The sequence below is a fragment of the Myotis nattereri genome (genome assembly GCF_964212035.1).
Source record: "Myotis nattereri genome assembly, chromosome: 1".
Classification (NCBI taxonomy): domain Eukaryota; kingdom Metazoa; phylum Chordata; class Mammalia; order Chiroptera; family Vespertilionidae; genus Myotis; species Myotis nattereri.
The window spans coordinates 105,429,009-105,451,549 of NC_138075.1; the positions used below are offsets into that span (position 1 = coordinate 105,429,009).

A 22,541-nucleotide genomic window follows, 5' to 3' on the forward strand; every position below is an offset into this window, starting at 1 on the left:
GGGGCCGGGTGGGGTGCAGAGGATGGGCCAAGACCTGCCCCTGTGCCCACCACAGCCTCTCAGCCCACAGTTCCTTTCAAGGTGCATGAATTTGTGCACTGGGCCCCTAGTATATATATAGTCAAGTCAAGAATACTCAGACTATGGTTAGCAAAACACTATAGGTGGGTTGCCTGTACAGAGGTCCAGAGTTCCTCATGGGACAAGTCCTCACCATTCAGAGGGGCTTCCAGTGTTGTCTAGGGAACACCATGGGCTCATGGATTCTGTTTTCTCAGGGGGAAAAATGTAATATACAATGATTCTGGGTAATTAAGATTTGGATAAAATGTTAGGCTTCAGGAGCCCTATGCTTCTGGGCTGAACACAGAAAAGTTGGAACAAAATAATTGACACTAAACAACCAGTCCCAAGGAAAATTGAGTCAGGAAGGGTTCAAATATAAGAAATAGTCTCCGATGTGCTGTGACTGCTCTCTTTATTGAGCAAAGGGAAAGAACCACTCTAGCGGGTTGACCAGGCCAAAAAGGCCAGCCCTGTATGCAGAAGTAGGAGAAACACACAAAATAAACTTAACTATACCTGCCATTTATTGAATGTTTCCATTGTACCTGGGAGCTTATACGTTTTACCTCATTTAATTATCTTACCCCTGTTTTATAGTTGAGGAAATAAGACCCCGAGTAAGTGATAGGAGTAAGATGCAAATCCATTTTCTTATTGTGTTCTTTCTATTTCTTTGACTGTTAAGTTGAACTGATGCCCAGCTGAGAGTCAGTGAAAATAAAGGAAGATGGCTGGACAGTGAGGCGAACTGGAGTCTGTTGAGTGTGTTTCCTTCCACGACTCACGTGGAGTAGGGTTCGGTATCTGAAAGAGGAGCCGCACAGCAAATGAGAGAGAAAGACACGAGATAATTTTGCAATATTGGGGGACCAGGCGGCAAGTCCCGAAGGACTTCTTCTCCTCCCTGTGCTCAGGCCTCACCAAGCTTTTATTGATCTGGGATGCACCCATAGCATAGCCCTAGGCAGGTGACCCCCTAGTAACAAGCAGACTAGCCCATCAGCAAGGATTTACATAATAATAAATGGGGGAGTAGTTTCAGCTACCACTGTCTGGACAAACAGAGGTGGCGCCTAGCTCAGACCTTTGCTAGGGCTTCAAAGGCACCCAGCCTTCAGGGGGTTTCTCTGTCTATGCTTATCAGATAGTGAAGGCAACAAACAGTTTCCCACAGGAGTCTGACTGTAGTCTTGTGGGGAAGGGGGTGGCAGGGTGACGAGGCTGGGCAGGGGCAGACCCTAAACAATTTATAATGCCTAGTGTTGCACATTACGCAGGATCACAGGGGCTATGAGAAGTTCAGTTCTGCTGGAAGGCAGAAAGCAGGGTGGGGAGAGGGGAGCCTAGGTCCTCTGGGGCTTGGTGAACTCTGTTTGACATTGTCCCAGAGGCAATGGGAAGCAACTGAAGAGCATTTAGCAGTGAGATTTTTTTTAAAGTGTTTAAAGCAAGTTAAGTGCTAGGATTTTGGTTTAGATGAGATGGATCTTGGTGTCAATCACTTGGAGAGAGAACACAGGTATAGTCTGTTTGTTAATTTGAGGTGTAAGCTCTCTTGGTGACATCCAGAATGGAACTGATTTTACAGTCTCCTATTTTCCCACACAAGACCTTTCTGAAAATTCTCATTAAATTAGATATGTGAGAGACTGATTTATATGACTGTTTGATTTGATATCAACTGATACCACAGTGTCCCAGTCCATTTGGTCTGCTCTAATAAAATATCACAGGGTGGGTGGTTTAAAACAATAGAAATTTATTTTTCACAGTTTTCAAGGCTGGAAGTCCAACGTCAAGACACTGCAGATATGATGTCTGGTTAGGGAAAGCTTCTGGTTCATAGATGGTCATATTTTCCCTGTAAACTCATATGGCAGAAGGAGCAAGGGATATTTCTCAGGCCTCTTTTAAAAAAGATCACTAATTCCATAGATCACCTTCCAAAGGTCTCGCCTCCTAATCCTATTACCTTAGGGGTTAGGATTTCAAGATATGAATTTTGGGGGAGACATTCAAATCATAGCACTCAGGAAGGATGTTCTGACATATTGCCCAAACCTGTGAACAAATGGCAAGCTAAGAGAGAAGACCTTTGCTTTCTTCACAAAGAAAACCCAATTCTGAGTGGCTGCTGGGTACCTGTGCACCACTACTGTCTGCATAGGCTGCCCTACCCATTTACTTAGCTTCCAAAGGGTACCATAGAAAATTTCCTTGAAAATGTTAAAATAATACTATTTCAAATACTTAAAGGGTTAATACTGTGCTATGCAGATGATTGGATTTCTTTTAACATTCTGGACACCTGAAATGTTTTTGGACTTTTGATCAAAAGTTCTCTGGCCAGGGTGGGGACACCAGATATTATTTCAGCTTTTTACTGAGGCTGGATGATCTTGACCCATCTTTGATTTCACCTGTAGAGTTAGGAAGGTGGACTAAATAGATTTTAAAATAGACTTTTATTTCCAAATTTGCATGAGTCAGGAGGTCTGTGGAAATGGATTCGGGGCGGGGGGGAGGGGGGGGGGTTGGGACCTGTCTGTGCTGCCTTCTGGGTAATGTGGTTTAGTGGATAGATGACCAGCCTTCCAAAGTAATGTTTATTAACTTGCAATTGTTTTTTTTGTTTGTTTGTTTTTTTCTTGTTAATCCTCACCTGAGGATATTTTTTCACTGATTTTTAGAGAGAGTGGGAGGGAGCGTGGGAGGGCGGAGGGGGGAGAGAGAGAGAGAGAGAGAGAGAGAGAGAGAGAGAGAGAGAGAGACTGATGTGAGAGATACATAGATTGACTGCCTCACCTACATGGACCAACTGGAGCCAGGGATAGAACCTACAACCCAGGTATGTGCTCTTTAAATTTTTTAAAAATTTTTTTATTGATTTCGGAGAGGGAGAGGGAGAGAGAGGCAGAAACATGAATGATGAGAGAGAATCATTGATTGGCTGCCTCCTGCACGCCCCCTACTGGGGATTGAGCTCGCAACCCCAGGCATGTGCCCTTGACTGGAATCAAACTCAGGACACTTCAGTTCGCAGGCCGACCCTCTGTCCACTAAGCCAAATCAGCTAGGGCCCAGGTATGTGCCCTTGATCAGGAATCGAACTCAAGATCCTTTGGTGTATGGGTGACGTTCCAACCACTGAGAACGCTGCCCAGGGCAGATTTGCATTCTTCATCTGACATGCTTTCCTCTGACGGGCAGATTAGGCAATCACTTCACTTCAAGATCTTTGGCAGGCATGCCTTCCTGTGACCTGGGGAGGCTACACTATTTTGTCATGCTTGAGAAGACAGCTTTGTGTTGCTGAAATGTCTCCTAAAAGATCTCAGCTGAGCTTATTATCTGAAGTGAGAACAGAACCTGGAAGTTCTTTTTCTCCTTTGGGATAGAAGTCGCACCTCTCTGCTTGTAAGAACCAGCTCAACTGCTCAAAAACAAATTCCAAGTGATGTTAACAATGCCATGTTGGTAGGGAGAACACATTTGCCTTTGTTCTTGTGAAGTTGAGTTGAACTGGAGTTTAAAATACAGTTCAAGAATGACATCTTTGGGATCCTAGGAACAGGAAGTGGCTCAGTAGAACATTGCCTCCTTGTACCAGTTCTTCAGGTGTCCTGTTAACCAGATTGTTAATTTTCAGCTGTAAGTCTAGTGTGGGAGAATATGTGGGTGTGGGCAGGAGAAGGTTTGCACCCAGCTGGTTCACACTACAGTATCTATGCCCGTGGTAAGCTATATTGTAAAAAAAAGCAATCCTACATAATAAAAGGCTAATATGCAAATTGTCCCCATGGGCGGGAGTTCAACCGACCAGGAGTTAGATGTGTGCTGACCACCAGGGGGCAGCACGAAACATGGCGAGAGTCGGCAATGCGGCACTGGCAGCAGGCGACATTGGAGGAGACCACAGTGGGATGGTGGAGCAGGTGCTGGACCACAGTGGGATGGTGGAGCAGGTGAGTGGGCAGTGCCAGGCCAAGGCGTGTGAGAAGGGAGGCCTCGGCCTGCAGCCAGCAGCTGCTAGGGACCCTACCTGTGCATGAATATGTGCACTGGGCCTCTAGTTGGTTATAATCTCTTTTGTTACTAGATTTTACAGATGCAGATAAGATGTGACTCTAGACATGGTTTGTTTGTTGGTACAGCTGTTGAAACTTGCTTTCTATCCACAGTTCTGAAAAGTCATTTAAACCCCTAGAACAAGCAAAACATTAATTTCTAAAATTAGATAATTAAGATATTCCATAATCACACACACATACAAAACAAAACAAAATAAACACCATTATTTCCAAGCCTTCCAGAAGCTGAATTCAGCTTCCTGAGGTGCCATGGTCATTTGGGCCTGGGATGAAACATATCCTTCTATTGCCAGGTTTCTGGACTGGACAGTTAGTTGCCTGGAGCACCCATCTTCTGGAAAAGCCACTCCAAGCCACACTCTTCACTGCTACTTATTCTTGGTAGATAATAAGAATGAAGATTGACAGTTACTGTGTATGCATCATTGGCTGGGCACTGTTTTACATTCTTTACATATTTTCTTATTTATTCTTCACAATTATTCTAGGGTAAGGAAGGGTTAGACACTGATTTTACAATGAGGAAACTTAGTAAAGTAACTCTCCCAGGGTCAAGAAGCTAGAATTTTAATACAGGCCATCAGACTCCAGAGCATGGATACTTTACCTTCATGTACTAGGCTGCCTTCCATGATTATGTTCATGTAGGCATATGTTTTCTAACATATCTTTTTTGGATACAGACTCCTTTATTCAAGTTGAGTCTCAGCCAAAGCATAAAAAATAATGCAGATAATAGTGGAGGTGTGTGGCTGAAGTAGTAGGAGTGGGTCAGATCTGGAGCTTTGATTCTTTCCTCCACTTTAAATACCTCTCTAGACCCCAGGGCTCTTAGGGATACATTCCTCTTGCGAATTGATTAATATAGGCCTCGATTTTTCTTCCCTCTAGTACAATAATTTTTAAAACATGCAATACCTGACTATTTAGTCAGGGGCACTGACCTCTTTTTTCTTATATTATCAAATAAATATGACAACAGCCAACAATATGTCAAAAAAGAAATGACAATATCTGTGGTGTGAATGCCCTGTCTTGAATCATAAATATGATATGATATGATATAATGATATGATATGATATGATATGATATGATATGATACGATATTACATGTAATAGAGTTGCATCTTATTGGTTATGTTACATAATAAGGTTGCATCTGATTGGTTAATTCTTGGTACCAGAAATCCTTATATACAAGTACTAGAGGTCTGGTGCATGAGTTCGTGCACCAGTGGGGTCCTTTGCCCTGACCTGTGGGATTAGGCCAAAACCAGCTCTCTGACATCCCCTGAGGGGTCCCGAATTGTGAGAGGTGCAGGCCAGGCAGAGGGACCACACTGATGCACAATCAGGGCCAGGGAGGGATGTGGGAGTTTAGCTAGCTGGAGAGGGACTGCAGGAGGGCTCCAGAGCATGTCCAGCCCATCTCGCTCAGTCCCTATCAGCCAGACCCCAGCAGCAAGCTAACCTACTGGTCAGAGCGTCTGCCCCTGGTGTTCAGTGCACGTCATAGCAAGCAGTTGGGCAGCCTTAGCATATCAGCATATTATGCTTTGATTGGTTGAATGAACGACCAGACACTTAGCATATTAAACTTTTATTACATAGGACTAGAGGCCCGGTACACAAAAATTTGTGCACTTGGGGGGGATTGGGGGATCCCTCAGCCCGGCCTATGCCCTCTCGCAGTCTGGGACCCCTCGGGAGATAACAACCTGCTGGCTTAGGCCTGCTCCCGGGTGGCAGAGGGCAGGCACAATCCCTAGGTGCAGCCCCTGGTTGGGCTCAGAGCAGGGCCAACTGGGGAGTTGGGGTGCCGCCCCCTGTCATGCACAGAGCAGGGCAGATCGGGAGGTTGCGATGCCACCCTCAGTCACGCTCAGGGTAGGGCCGATTGGGGGGTTGGGGCACCGCCCCCTGTCACATTCAAGGAAGGGTCGATGGGGAGGTTGCGGCGCCACCCCCTGTCATGCACAGAGCAGGACCCATCAGGGGGGTTGGGGCTCCGTACCCTGTCACGCACAGAGAAGGGCCCATCAGGGGTTGGGGACCACCCCCTGTCATGCACAGAGCAGGGCAATCAGGGGGTTTGGGCACTGTCCCCTGTCACGCTGATCCCGGTGCTGGGAGGCATATTACCCTTTTACTATATAGGATAGAGGCCTGGTGCAAGGGTGGGGGCCGGCTGGTTTGCTCTGAAGGGTGTCCTGGATCAGGGTGGGGGTCCCCACTGGGGTGCCTGGCCAGCCTGGGTGAGGGGATGATGGCTGTTTGCAGCTGGTCACACCCCCTTCAGGGTGGGAGTCCCCATTGGGGTGCCTGGCCAGTCTGGGTGAGGGGCTGAAGGCTCTTTTCAGGATGGTGGGTGACTGAAGCTCCCAACCACTCCTTTTTTTCTTTTTTCTTTTTTTATTCTGGGCCAGCTTTAGCTCTGAGACTTGGCTCCAGCTCTTAGGCCTTGGCTGCTGAAAGCAGGTATCTAGTTTGTTTTGGTTCTATAATTGAAACACTGTTTCAACTCCAGCTCTAAGATCCCGGCTGGCTGAAAGCAGGTTTCTGGGGTTTTGTTTAGCTTCTATATTTGTAACAATGTTTCAAACTGCAAGCTCAGAGGCCGGCAGCGGCAGGCGGGGAATGCTGGAGTCCTCCGTCACTGAAGCAAGCAAGCCTCATGTTCGTTTCAAGCTGCCTGGCTGCTGGCCGCCATCTGGCTGGCAGTTAATTTGCATATTGCCCTGATTAGCCAATGGGAAGGGTAGCGGAGGTACAGCTAATTACCATGTTTCTCTTTTATTAGATAGGATATATATATATATATATATATATATATATATATAATATGACAATATATTATATATGTATGATGATATGTATATTATGTAATATGTATAATATGACAACATACAATATATACATAATATGCTTATATATATACTAGAAGCCCATTGCAGGAAGATTCCTGCAAGAATAGGGCTTCGCTCCCATCTCTACCGCTGCTACCCCACCTGTCTCTGTTGCTGCTACCCCACCCATCTCTGTCGCTTCTCTCTCACCCATCTCTGCCGCTTCTCTCCCGCCCGTCTCCACTACCTCAGCTCCATTGCTTGGCTTCCTTCTACAGTGTCTTCAGTCTTCGCTCCCAGCCAGTATATGCAAATTAACCGCCATCTTTGTTGGCGGTTAATTTGCATATCATGCTGATTAACCAATGGGAGGCATAGTTAAGGTATGGTCAATTACCATGTTTGTCTATTATTAGATAGGATGTGTGTGTGTCTGTGTGTTACATAAGATGTCTTTAAATAGAAACACACATAAAGCACAGTTATGTATTGATTGGTTGACTAGAGGCTCCTAGAAACCTAACTCTGTCTTTCCCCTATGAACCCCTAGTATTCACTAATTTTGTGTTGTGGTAAATTTATAGAATGTAACTACCACAAATAATGAGAATTGACTGCAGTAACCATTCATTGAGAGAGTCTTAAAGTCTCAATAGTGAGCCAGAACTTCATTTAAATTAATCCTAATTTTCAGTAACCCTATAAATGAAATATCATTATCTCCAATTTATAAATAGTAAAACTAAGGCCTAAATAATTTTCCAATGTCACTAAGATAGAGGGGATGAAGTCCAAGCTTAATAGCAGATGACTCTGTTTTTCTCTTTCCTTTTTGCTAAGTTCATTTTGTGAACTAATCCTAGTTGGTCATCTTGCACAAATTCTGCCATAGAAATTTCTGCCATATTCATGTCCCTGACACCCACTAGGTTTCTTTTCCATTGGGTTGAGCACAATACTCCCCCAAATCTTTTATACATGCCATAGACAAATACATTACATTTCCTATTGATTTAGGATTCTGTTATATAGACAGTGCCACATGTTTGATGCTCTAGCCACATCCATCTCTTCCTTCTCTTTCATACCCATCAGGCTTCTGGCAGCCACTGAGGTTAGGATATCAGGCAAAGCAAAAATGTCTCCTAGCATGAGAGAGGGGGCACAAAAGAGAGAGAGGACAAAAGAAAAAGACTGGGGACAGTGTGGACTTAGAGAAGAAAGAAGAAAAGTGGTAAAGTTGGGAAGGGAATAGGCAGCCTTGTCTGTTCAAAAGATGTGCAGAAGCAAAGAGAAAGACCAAGGGTGGGAATAGAGAGGAGTGGACCCTGTGCTGCACCAGTCACTGACAATTGTGTAAGTCATTATATTTGAAAACAATTTTCATTTATATAATCTCATTTGCATATCACAACTACTCCGTATAGGTGAAGGACACATTTGTTTTCTACTTTACTGGTGAGATAACCATGGCATGAAGAGCTCTAGTGATTTACTCAAGGTCACAAAATTCTAATTTATTTCATATCCAAAAATAGGCTATTCATATCACACAGCAAAACTCAATAATTGCTTTCCTAGTGTTTTGATTTTTAAGCCAATTCCATGAATAGTCTATCAGGCTGCAAAGATATTTTCTTTTATTTTATGCTTGAACCATATGACTGTTTTAATAGTTTTACTTAGCTACAACTTCTGTAAGTTGTATTGCTCATGTTGAAACATTTGACTTAAATAAATTAGAACTGCTATTCTTATAGAGGGCCAAAATGTTTTCAATGGATGGGAACATCATGTGAATAAAGATGAAAGCGACTTTGTTGTAGTCCTCTTCTGGGAATATTTCTAGGGATATTACTAAAGTCAAGAATATATCAGAAATGAAGAAAAGATAGGAATATAAAGAATAGCTTTCATGGAAAATTGAAATCATTCCTTTTAAAGTTTACAATTTCTACCCTCAGCCTTGAAGGATGGGTTCTTTCCAGATAGAAAGGTGACAGCCACAATACGATTTTGATTCAACTATGGTTAATGTCAGGAGGTCTAGACAGTGATATTTTATTACAAACTTAACAGACATTTATGTAGCTAATTCAATGGGAGAAGACCTGGGCTAGACGGGGCTGAGAGATACAAAAGAAAATGAGAATAAAGTCCGGGGGCGGGCGGAGGTGCAGGTGGCGGCCCTGAGCGGCCACCAGCTCACACACTGGTCTGTGAGCAGCATCGCCACTGCAAGGAGACCCAAGCAGTTAACAGGTCATGGCACATAAAAAAAAAAAAAGATTACAGGCAGATACAAAAGCTCTGTATTGAGAGTATACAGAACCAGAAGCAAATTGCCAACATTGGTGGACTTAGGGAAGAAAGAGCAAAAGTGATAAAAATGGGAAGGGAACAGGCAGCCTTGTTTGTTCAGACGACGTGTGGAAGCAAAGAGAAAGACCAAGGGTGGGAATGCAGAGTTGCAGACTTTGAGATGCACCAGTCACTGACACTAGAGTAATTTTTTATATTTGAAAATAATTTTTATTTCTATAATCTCATTTGCATATCATAACCACTCTGTAAAGGTGAAGTCCATCATATGCATCCAAAAGAGACCACCTGTCAGCTGAGCTTGGCTGTGAAAGATGGTTTTATTGTTGAAAGTCTCACTGTGGGATGCAAAGGTTCAAAAGCTGGTATTGAACAAGAAGGATATTGGTTGCCAGGAGATGAAATTAGGAAACAGAAAATCATGACTGGTATTGTTTTGAATGCCATCTTCCTGGAGAGGTGTTGATATGTGATCTGTGTTTTCATGTGTATCATTCCAAGATTTTGTCTGATGACTACAGGCTTAGATACAGCAGTAGTCACTGGCAGTGCCTTGTTTGCAGGACCATCAAGAAGAAAAATACAAACAAACAAGAGATGAGCACATACCTGAGGTTTATTGTCTCCTCATGAAGGAGAAGGCTATAGACCTCAATTAAAAGGGGAAGGACAGCAAACACCCGATGTACCAGTGGCTGGTGAACTCAGCAGTGGATGTCCCCCATACAAGAGAAAGTGAATGAAGGGAAATATCGAAGTTATGAAGAGTTCAAAGCTGATAGTCAGCTACTTCTCCACAACACAGTGATTTTCTATGGAGCAGACAGTGAGCAAGCTGACATAGCAAGGATTCTGTTTTAAGCCACCTGTCATGAGATGGATGAGCTACAGCTTTGTAAGAACTGCTTCTATTTATCAAATACTGGTCCTGACTATTGGTTCTGCTATCCTTGTATACCTAATCATGAACTGGTTTGGGCTAAGATAAAAGGTTTTGAATTCTGGCCAGCCAAGGTAATGCAGGAGTACAATCAGGTTGACATCTGCTTCTTTGGTCACCACCATTAAAGAGCTTGGATTCCTTCTGAAAACACAGAGGACATTGAAGTCAGTGTCCATCGGCTTTGTGTATAGCACATTGTGGGTTGGAGAAAGGCCTGTGATAAGCAGCAACTGAATCAGCATTTCCTCTGTGATGGAAGATTTTGGAAGTCTAAGAATGAAGACCTTAGGGAGGAGGAGGCAGAAACCAGTATCTCCTCTCCCAGCAATGAGCAGCTCACAAAACTCAGGAACCAAGAGCAAAGAAAGGGCATTGTAATCAAAGTGTGGAAGCAAAAAACAAAGAACCAGAGCATGAAACCAAAGCAGTCAGTTCCAGCCAGGAAATCCCCATAATGCCTCAGCCAACTGAAAAAGTTTCAGTGCCAACTCAGACTAAGAAGTGAAATGCCTCTTCACCAAGAATGCTGCATTGAAGCACCAGACCATTAGTGATGGAGTGTGTCAAAGCATGTGCCATTAGGATATTTATAGCAGCATTCTTGGGTCATACAAAATTATCAACTTAAAAATTAGCCTGAGAGAACCAAGATGGCGACATAAGGCATAAACCTGTGCGTGCTGCCTCCCACAACAACACTGAAATTACAACTATAAGACAAAACAGCTATCATCCAGAACCACGGGAAAGCTGGCCAAGTGGAAGTTCTACAACTAGAAGGAAAGAAAGAAGCGCATTGAGACCTGGTAGGAGGTGCAGATGCACCAAGAACAGAGGTATGCAGGCATGCGCGAGGCGGCTGCACCTGGGTGCATGGTTTTTTTTCAATTGGAAGGGGATACAAGCTCTCGAACACACTGAGCTTGTTTAAGGTGAGATTCTGAGGTCCCAGACTCCTACGGGGAGAAACTGGACTGTCTTGCAGCGGTTTGGAAAGTGAGGGGGGCTTTCTTGCAGAGCTGCTTGCAGGAATCATTGTTGCTGTGGGGGTACGGGACTGCAGAAACGGGACTGCAGAGACGTGGAGTCATGGAGACTCCAGGAGTTGCGAACACACTGACGACAGTCGCTCTGCCCTGGTGATTCTCTGAGACACTGCCCCACTCAATTTACATCCTCTCCCAAGCTGTGCTCAGCGGTGCAAAGGAATCACCTTGGTTTTTGCAGCCTAATCTAACTGCAGCTGGGTTAGAGAGCTCCAAACCTTCCAAATTCCAAACAAAGAGGAGAAATCTGCTGATATCGCTGTAGCTCCTGCTGGGTGGACTCACACAGTGGTTGACTTGGAGATCCAGGAGCCAGGGTACCCCTGGTCAGATACCATATTTCAACTCTCACATCCATAAGGGACACACTCAAGAGGCAGACTCAGTGAGCACCCTCTGAAGCAAGTTGTGCCCCATAAGGGTGTCTCCAGCACAGCAGTTCTTATAGATACAGTGGATCCTCCCAGTCAGCCAAAAATACAAAAACAAAGAAACATGTCACAAATGAAAGAAATGGAGGAAAGCAAACTAACGGAGGACATAGAGTTCAGAACCACAGTTATAAGATTACTCAAGAATCGTCTATGAACCTCCGAGGAACTTAGTGAGACCTTCAAGGATCTTAATGAGAATGACAAAAAAAATGGAAAAGGACCAGTCAGAAATTAAACATACACTGACTGAAATAAAGAATAATATACAGAGATCCAACAGCAGACGAGAGGATCCCAAGAATCAAGTCAAAGATTTGAAATGCGAAGAAGCAAAAAACACCCAACCGGAAAAGCAAAATGAAAAAAGAATCCAAAAATATGAAGATAGTGTAAGGAGCCTCTGGGACAACTTCAAGCGTACCAACATCCGAATTATAGGGGTGCCAGAAGAAGAGAGAGAGCAAGATACTGAAAGTCTATTAGAAGAAATCACGACAGAAAACTTCCCCTACCTGATGAAAGAAATAGACTTACAAGTCCAGGAAGTGAAGAAACCCCAAACAAAAGGAATCCAAAGAGGACCACACCAAGACACATCATAATTAAAATGCCAATGGCTAAAGACAAAAAGAGAATCTTAAAAGCAGCAAGAGAAAAACAGTTAGTTACCTACAAGGGAGTACCCATACGTCTGTCAGCTGATTTCTCAACAGAAACTATGCAGGCCAGAGGGAGTGGCAAGAAATATTCAAAGTGATGAATAGCAAGAACCTACAACCAAGATTACTCTACCCAGCAAAGCTATCATGTAGAATTGAAGGTCAGATAAAGAGCTTCACAGGCAAGAAAAGGTTAAAGGAGTTCATCACCACCAAACCAGGATTATATGAAATGCCGAAGTATATCCTTTAAGAAGAGGAAGAAGAAGAAAAAGGTAAAGATAAAATCTATGAACAATAAAGTGACAACAAATAAATACCTATCAACAAGTGAACCTAAAAATTAAGTCAGAATAAACTGGTGAATATAATAGAATCAGGGGCATAGAAAGGGAGTGAACTGACAATTCTTGGGGGGAAGGAAGTGTGGGGGGTGCGGGAAGAGATTGGACAAAAATCTTACACCTATGGATGAGGACAGTGGTGGGGGGGGTAAGGGCATGGGGTGGGGTGGGAACCAGGTGGAGGGGAGCTATGGGGGAAAAAAAGAGGAACATCTGTAATAATCTGAACAATAAAGATTTATTATTAAAAAATAAATAAATAAATAAATAAATAAATAAATAAATAAATAAATAAAAATTAGCCTGCTATATTTCGTCAAACATTTAATTAATACACCTAATGCCTTGGCAGGGCCACATCAAATGATTTCTTGGGCTGGATGTTCCCCAACCCTGCCAGGAATTGAGAATGAGGACAAGAGCCTTTCGGGTTATAATGGGTTATGCTTCTCTTAGATAAGACAAAACATGAACATTTTAGTGTTTCTTTAACAAGTGAGATGGTGTGGAAATGTTTTCAAGGAGAAAACACCTTTTTTCATAGAGAATTTACTTGGCTAGTTAACAGAACTTTTCTTTCTTGGGTTAAAGTGTAGTCACTTCTGTTATATATCCTAAAGCCTCTGTCTCTCCTGGTGGGGACATGTGAGCACTACTAAGGGCCTGGAATGTCCCAAGAGGGTAAGAATAGCCCACATGAGAGATGACTCCTGCTGTCTTCTGGTCCCTGCAGTTGTCAGGAACACTTTGCTTAGAGGCAAACAGCTCGGGGGCGTCTCAACAGAGACAGAAAAACTGACCTCCTGTTCCTGGGCTCAAATTTTTCCTTTCATATTTACAGCTTTCCTTTTTCACTCTTTTGTGGCTAACATACATTTGTTTCTCCAAAGATTTCCCACCTCCTTGGAGACAATAAACTTCTGACGTCCCCAGCAGCCTTGAGTCTTCAACATTCTGGAAGCATGGACCGTTTGGACTTGCTTGGGTTCCTCATCATCACGTTAAACTGCAATGTGACTATTGTGGGTGAGTACAGGAAACACCCCCAAAGCTCTTATTCTGTTTTTTGTTTTTATTGGTTTTCCACACCCACACCAACACAAACTGCAAAGGTCTGTGCACTGCTAGAGTAAAAAGGGGCTGTGGGTTCAAGCTTCTGATTTCACTATGGTTCCTCTATCATTTAAGGAAGTCTGGGTGTGAGTGTTTTTCTCTCCTGGGGCCTCTTCTTGCTGATACTCTGGTGCTGAGTCTAAAGCCTGAGCAGGTGAAAGGGGTAACACTTCTCTGGCTGCATTACCAGGAAAAGATAAATTAATGCCTCAGTTATGCTTTCTTCTTGTTCTAGAGTTTAATCTTGAAGCTTAATTTGTAAAGATTAGCAATTTCTTTTGTGCTTTAAACCACAATAGTTATAGTTATATTTTAAACAAAAAAAGTAACAAGGACTTCTGAATTTAGTGCAGATAAGACAAATTTTTAGAGAAGTATGGGTGTCCTAGAAAAAGGGATTGAGAAAAGGACTAGTCGTTGATATTTTTCTTACTCTTTATTTTGTATAATTGAAACAGAATCAAGTTGGTCTTTAAAAGTTTGAGTCAATAACTTTATCACATAATAATATTATTTAACTGACTTCATTTATAATAGAGTTTTGTTTTTCTATCAGATGATGTTTTCTGTATCTCATCACAAAACAAAGTATTTACAAATTATTTTCATTGAGTCTTAAATATATTTCAAAATAGTTGACTCATGACATGAAAAGAAGACTTTTGAAGTTATTTTGATTCCCCAGGTTGGCCATATTTATTCATAATAAGTTGAAAAAAGACAAACATCATTAATTCATAATAACTGAAATAGGGGAAAAGGAATTCTAAATTACTGAAAATTCTGAAAAATTGAATATTCTTAAATAATTTTTTTGTTAATCCTCACGGGAGGACATGTTTATTGATTTTTAGAGAAAGGGAAAGAGAGACAGAAACATAGATTGGTTGCTACCATAAACGTGCGCTGAGTCGGGATGGAACCTGCAACCTCGGTATGTGCCCTGATGAGGAATTGAACCTATCACCTTTTGATGTACAGGACACACTCCAACCAACGGAGTCACCCGGACAGGGTTTAAAGAAATTTGATTCTAAGGGCCATAAAGCAATATTAAGTACAAGCCCTATTGCCTGGCTGGTATTGCTCAGTGGACTGAGCCTTGTCTCATGAGCCAAAAGGTCTCTGGTTCAATTCCTGGTGAGGGCACATGCCCACATTGCAGTTCCATGCCCAGTAGGGGGCATGCAGGAAGCAGCTGACTGAAGTTTCTTTCTCCCCCTCCCTTCCTCTCTCAAATCAATAAAATATGTATTTAAAAAAATAAAAACAAGTCCTGTTATTAAATGAAGGAGGCCTTGTGGACCATTATCATAAATAAAGACTTATTGTATTTGCTCTACACAGTTACAGGAATGCACTAACATCCTTTAAAAAGTTTAATCTCCTAAAAAAGTAAGATCTTATTTGCATCATTTATTTTCTCAGCTCAACTTTCTTTCTAGAACTTTCAGTCCAGGAGACATTACCAAAAGTCTGAATTAGCAGAGCCAAATTAAACATTTTCTGTAATTACGCTTCTTTAACATCTGCTAATTTCAAAGCATTTTACAAACAAGTAGTTCACACAGTGTCTGACACATTGTAAGTGCTAGATAAATATTTGTCACATGCAAGCTAGGTGATACTGTTGCTGTGACTAAAATGAATGCTTTTGGACCTTACACTTCACTCTCAGCCCCAGGATATATGTAAACATCATTGTTAGGAGGAAGTCTGTTTTCATGGTGGTGCCCTTCTCTTTTCCAGGGAAGATCTGGCTTATCTTCATGATCCTGCTAAGGATGGTGGTGATCATTGTGGCTGGGTCCCCCGTTTACCAGGATGAGCAGGAGAGGTTTGTGTGCAACACTCTGCAGCCCGGGTGCGCCAATGTCTGCTATGATGTCTTCTCCCCAGTGTCCCACCTGCGCTTTTGGCTGGTCCAAAGCGTGTCTGTTCTTCTCCCTTCAGTGGTTTTCAGTGTCTATGTGCTGCACAAAGGAGCTGAGCTCGCTGCCCGGGGACCCTGTGGGCCAGATGGTGGTTCAGAAAGCCAGGACCTCGCAGATCTGAGCCCCAGGGATAGGCTCTGCCCTCTGCCCTGCAGGGAGGGGCGTAGCCTAGTGGTGCCAGACTTCTCCTACGGCTACATTGTGCACCTCTGTCTTCGGACCCTGGCAGAGACAGCTTTAGGGGCCTTGCATTACCTCCTCTTCGGATTCTCGGTCCCCAACAGGTTTTCCTGCGACCACTCTCCCTGCTCTGGCTCAGTGGATTGCTATGTCTCTCGGCCCACAGAGAAGTCCATGCTGATGCTCTTTCTCTGGGCACTCAGCGCGCTCTCTGTGTTGCTCAGCGTGGCCGACCTGCTCTGCAGCTTGGGCAGGAGGACTCTTGGGGAGCCGGGACCGGCCGAGTGTCCCCGGGAAAGGAGGCCAGATCCGGTGGTGCTGGATAGGCTGGGGGAGGAAAGGGTGTTGCTAGCACACCGTGGCCTGTGGACCAGAGGGCACGGTGCCCACAGCCCCAGTGGTCAGTGGGCTGTGTCGGGGCGGATGGAGCTTCCAGAGGAGGATGAGAGTGAGGGGCTGTCCTTTACCAGCGACAAGGTCTCCAGGGCTTGCACAGAGCCTGGGGGCAGGCCTCGCACAGAGGCCCCTCCGGACTCCCGAAATGAGCATCCCTTAAAACCCCACTGTCTGCAGGCCCAGCACTGCCCGTCCAGTCTGTGGCAACCCTCAACCCACCAGGCTGGTGCTGGGAGCGCCCCTCTCCTGGGGACCAGAAGGTCTGAGTGGGTGTGAAAAGGGCGGCCAGGCAGTGCAGTGACTGAAAGACTTGAACCCTAACATCACCTTGGCACGTGGAAAATCTTTATGTTCCTGGAGAATATCAACGGGCAGGAAGGCCAGCTGGCCTGTGACAAGGACTTCGTGGGACACACACAGACTTGTACTATTGATTTAATTTAGATCACCCTGTCTGCTGAAAGAAATCCTTGCATTCAAATTTGGACTGGAAGCGAAAATGATTGATTGCAAAGTGTCAGGTTGCTTAGGGATTATGCTATACCCTGACTGGCTTGTTATCTTATTCTTTATCATAGTATGTGCTTTATGTAAAGCATGTTCTTTTACATTAACAGAGTTCATTACTGTTTTAATATTTTCCAGTGAATTATTATGAGTCTTTCCTTTTTATTTGTTTTTCATTTTTTCCTTTTTGTTTATTTTTCTGCTTGGATAAAAAAAAAAAAGGCATCTTAAGCATGTCATCAGTAGAGACACATTAGTTTAACTTCTCCAAACCCCTTTAATAAAATGAATGGTGATTGCTTATGATATCCCACTTCATACTTCATTGTTATAGGAGACAAATGACAAATGCAGAAAATATGACTAGTTGGGGTTTTAGAAGCAATGTTGATGGTTATAGCATGCAGATGGAAGGCACACAGAATGTGGGTTGGCCCTGACTTACTTGTTTGTTCTGTGTCTCTGAGTCGTTGTCCTCACTGATTAGAGGGCCTGCTTGCACTGGAAATTGTACCTTCAGGTTGCGCTGAGTCTTCATGCTCCAGTGTAGCAGATGAGAAGCATGGGGAATGCTGTGGTTTCACAGTTCCTGCCCCTCTGCTCATGGAATGGGCACAAGCTTGTTGCTGCACTTCTCTGCATTGCTTTGGTTTGTGTGACTCTGTTAGATCTGTAATGCTGCCTTTAATTGCCTGATGGGAGGATGCAGTGCAGCAGAAAGAGCTACTATGGAACAGGACAAACCTGCTCACTTTCATCAACAGAGGAGAAGCCATCTGTTATACTTTCAGAATTTACAAATATCCTCTGGTCCCCAAACACAAAATGGCCGAGGAAGACATATTACTCTCACCATTAAAATAATAAAAAAGGTGAACAAATGTACCTATGAAATCAATGGACATTTAACTGTTCTAAAGAAGACTTTGACAATGAAATATCTGCCAAGATGGAAAATAATATCCTACTCACTATATCTACAGGCTATTAAAGCAATTGGTTACAACTGAAAAAAAAAATCATCCAAAATTGGTTTTGGAATAAAACCAATGAATGTGCCTATATTTAATATATGCAGAAAATCAATTTCTTTCTCTCTTTCTCCTCAACTTATTGAAAACTGAGTCATGACTCAGACCCTTTTCTTCAATACTTAGATCAGTGTCTGCACATACAAATAAATCTGGTTTTTGAATCTGATATTTCTAAATGATTCAGGGGCAAATCTGGTTTTTGTCTCTTGTAGCATGCAATTCTGGTGGACTTCCCAAGGGTAGGTGTAGTCTTAGAGATATAAGGATTCTCTAGGGCTTCATTACTATTCCCCACCCCCCAAATTAATACATGCTCTTACTGCATCTTTAAAATATCACCAGTAATCCTGAGGAATCATCCGGCATCTTGCTGTTTCTATAGCCAGGCACTTAGCTCTTATTCATCAGCCTGCTGAGCTGTTCCTTTTTCAGAACCATAAATACCACCTAACATTGTTCTTATATCCTTATTGTTTTTTTTTTTTAATCCTCACCCAAGGATATTTTTTCCATTGATTTTTTTAAAGAAAGAATGGAAGAGAGGGAGAGAGACATCAATGTGAGAGAGACACATTGATTGATTGCCTCCCTACCTGCCCCGACTGGGTGGGGATCAAGCCTGCAACCCAGGTATGTGCCCTTGACCAGAATCGGACCTGTGACCCTTCAGTCTGCAGGCCTAGGCTCTAAGCACTGAGTAAAACTGGCCAGGGCTGATATCCTTGTTTTTAACTGTTGTGACTTGCTGAATTTAGTACAAGTTCACTGTCATTTTCTTCAGGAATGAACTCATCTTTCTGGGCTTGAGATAATGAACTAGCAATACCTGACATCATCTGAAATCTAGGGCTGTATTTTTCACTTAAGAAATTTCTGATTTCAACAAGAGAACCATTCTCCTGAATAATTGAGCGTATATAGTCCTCATCTTGTAAAGAAAGCCCAGTGTAACACCTTGATCATGTCTGTAAATGACTGCAGATGGTGGGAACAGTGGCCAGTTCCTTTCTATTTTCCCACTGTTTTGTTAACCTGGAGCCTCTTCTCTTTCTTTCCAAGGAGGTTGAGTTCTATATTGATGTGATTGAAGTCCCTGGGGCGCTTCACAACTGTATGTTCCTTCAGAGTGATGTCCACATTTTCTGAAATGTCAACAGTCTGTTTGTTGAAAATGGTCTTCATCCTCATAGTAGCTGTGAAAAATAACTTTATTACTATTTTAAAAGTAAGCTCCACAGGCCCCTCAAACCCCCAGTGTTAGCATTGATAATGTTGACTGATGGAATCAACTCAACTTTGGTGGTACACACCCAGTCAAGGTACCTGGATAATAGCTGTGAAAGGAAAGTGGCAAATGCTGAGCTGGGGCTCTTTCTTGCTCAGGGCCCGAGTGAAAACTGGGCAGAGCATCTCTGTGTCCTTCTCCTATTGGAGTCTATGCTCAAGTTTGGATTTACAAACAAGTGTGATTTTATTTGAGTGGCCTGGGCAGGAGTTGCTTTGTCCACTCTGCTGATGCCCACAATCCTTCTATCAAACAGAGACCTGAGTTTGTTTCATGGAAAGACATACATAGTACTCATAGCAATGGGTGTAAGAGGAAAGGAGAGAGGTAAGGAGTCAAGAGTAAGACTCTGAATTTTTATCCCATGTCCATCATTACTTAGCAGGTCACTTTATTCTTCTGAGTCTGTTACCTTCTCTGAGTGAAAGGGACCCAAACTGGATGGTTCCTTAGTACTCTTCAAGTTTAGAAAGCCATCAATGAGATATGCAGCTGTCATTAATTTTAACATGATAGGGGTTAATTATCTAGGTCAGTGATGGCAAAACTATGACACATTTTTTTGGTTGATTTTTCTTTGTTGCATGGCATTTAAATATATAAAATAAATATAAAAAATGTAAGTCTTGAGATTTTTAGGAAAACCAAGATGGCAGCATAGGTAAACACCGGAGATTGCTGCTTAGCACAACCACTTCAAGAATACAACTAAAAGTCAGAATGGACATCATCCAGAACCACAGGAAGGCTGGCTGAGTGGAAATTCTACAACTAGAAGGAAAGAGAAAAGCATACCGAGACTCAGAGGAGCTGCGGTGTGGAAGTAAAGTACAGAGGTACAGAGGCGCATGCGGAGAGGGCTGGTGGCTGAGGACACGGTTGTCTTTTTCAATCGGTAGGGAGTCTCAAGCTCTGAGCTCCAGTTCCGGGTGAGTCTCTGGGGACCCAGACTCAATACAGGAGAAACTGGAATGTCTGGAATCAGTCGGAACTCGAGGGCAGCTTTCTCTCAGAGGTGCTTGCAGCAATTGCTGGGACACTGAGAAGTGGGGCCTCTGAGGGCAGCCATAGCTGCTTGCTCCACCCTGTTGATCCCCTGGGACCCCCGCACCGCCCAAGGTGTGTGCCAGCTTTTGCATATGAAAGGCCTGGCTCTTTGCAATCTGAAAATTACCTAAAAAACTTGCAGCTGGCCCAAGGCCCCACAGCTACTTGCATTGCTTCACAGCTGAGCTCCTGCAGGGTAGCCTTAGGCAGAGGCTAGATTAGCACCTCCTTAGAGATCCAGGAGCCAGTGTGCTCGGTGGTCAGAGTGGGACCATCCAGATTGCAGCTCCTCGAAACAATAAAGGACACACTCAGGAGGCAGACTCAGTGAGCACCAAAGCCCCACTGAAGCAAGTCTTGCCCAGAAAGGGTGTTTCCAGCACAGAAGTTCTCCCACTGTAGACACAGCTGATTCTCACAGCCAATTGGCCTGGAGGTCAATTCCTCCCAGTGATACCTACAACAATCAAGGCTTAACTACAACAAGACTGTGCACAAAGCCCACAAAGGGGTGCACCAAGAGTGTCTACCTCAGGTAATTGGGGAGGCTGAGCCACTGGACCCTATAGGACACCTAGCACACAAAGCCACTCTATCAACACAGGGAAGCATAAAAAATGCGGAGACAAAGAAACAGGACACAAATGACAAAAAATGGAGGAAAGCAAACGACTGGATATAGAGTTCAAAACTACACTTTTAAGGGTTTTCAAGAACTTTCTAGAAACCGCCGATAAATTTAGTAAGACTCTCAAAAGACTGGTGAGACCGCCGATAAATGTAGTGAGATCCTCAAGAAATCTAGTGAGATCCTCGAGGTTATGAAAAAGGACCAACTAGAAATTAAGCATACACTGACTGAAATAAAGGGTATTAAGCAGAGTTCCAACAGCAGACTAGAGGATAGCAAGAATCAAGTCAAAGATTTGAAATACGAAGAAGCAAAAAACACCCAACCAGAAAAGCAAAATGAAAAAAGAATCCAAAAATGCAAAGATAGTGTAAGGAGCCTCTGGGACAGCTTCAAGCGTACCAACATCCGAATTATAGGGGTGCCAGAAGAAGAGAGAGAGCAAGATATTGAAAACCAATTTGAAGAAATAATGACAGAAAACTTCCCCTACCTGGTGAAAGAAATAGACTTACAAGTCCAGGAAACGCAGAGAACCCCAAACAAAAGGAATCCAAAGAGGACCACACCAAGACACATCATAATTAAAATGCCAAGAGCAAAAGACAAAGAGAGAATCTTAAAAGCAGCAAGAGAAAAAGAGTCATTTACCTACAAGGGAGTACCCATAAGACTGTCAGCTGATTTCTCAACAGAAACTATGCAGGCCAGAAGGGAGTGGCAAGAAATAGTCAAAGTGATGAATGCCAAGAACCTACAACCAAGATTACTTTATCCAGAAAAGCTATCATTCAGAATTGAAGGTAAGATAAAAGCTTCACAGATAAGGAAAAGCTAAAGGAGTTCATCACCACCAAACCAGGATTATATGAAATGCGGAAAGGTATCCTTTAAGAAGAGCAAGAAGAAGAAAAAGGTAAAGATACAAATTATGAACAACAAATACACATCTATCAACAAGTGAATCTAAAAATCAAGTGAATAAATAATCTGATGAACAGAATAAACTGGTGATTATAATAGAATCAGGGGCATAGAAAGGGAATGGACTGAATATTCTTTTTTTTTTTTTATTGCTTAAAGTATTACAAAGAGTATTACATATGTCTCCTTTTTTTCCCCCGCCCTTAACAATCCCCTGGCCTCCCCTACACCCCAGTGTCTTATATCCATTGGTTATGCTTATATGCATGCATACAAGTCCTTTGGTTGATCTCTTACCCACCCCCCTCCTGCCCTTCTACCCTCCCCGGCCTTCCTGCTGTAGTTTGACAGTCTGTTCAAGGCAGCTCTGCCTCTGTATCTATTTTTGTTCATAAGTTTATAATGGTCTTTATTATCCATAAATGAGTGAGATCATGTGGTATTTTTCCTTCATTGACTGGCTTATTTCACTTAGCATAATGCTGTCCAGTTCCATCCATGCTGTTGCAAATGGTAAGAGTTCCTTCTTTTTTACAGCAGCATAGTATTCCATAGTGTAGATGTACCACTGTTTTCTAATCCATTCATCTACAGATGGGCACATAGGCTGTTTCCAGATCTTAGCTATGGTGAATTGTGCTGCTATGAACATAGGGGTGCATATACCCTTTCTGATTGGTGTTTCTGGTTTCCTGGGATATATTCCTAGAAGTGGGATGACAGGGTCAAATGGGAGTT

At 43.1% G+C, this 22,541-nt stretch overlaps 1 protein-coding gene and 1 pseudogene across 2 annotated transcripts; both read left to right on the forward strand.

The window, feature by feature from the left end:
• Positions 1 to 3,929: 3,929 nt before the first annotated feature.
• Positions 3,930 to 10,851, forward strand: LOC308525625 (zinc finger MYND domain-containing protein 11-like; annotated as a pseudogene). The gene is made up of 2 exons: positions 3,930 to 3,984; positions 9,581 to 10,851. The product of its transcript is annotated as a zinc finger MYND domain-containing protein 11-like (transcript).
• Positions 10,852 to 13,714: 2,863 nt separating this feature from the next.
• Positions 13,715 to 16,651, forward strand: GJD4 (gap junction protein delta 4; the record flags this gene model as incomplete). Its single annotated transcript, XM_081083012.1, has 2 exons — positions 13,715 to 13,778; positions 15,615 to 16,651. 2 exons carry the CDS (start codon positions 13,715 to 13,717, stop codon positions 16,649 to 16,651), a joined length of 1,101 nt encoding a protein of 366 aa, XP_080939138.1.
• Positions 16,652 to 22,541: the final 5,890 nt, after the last annotated feature.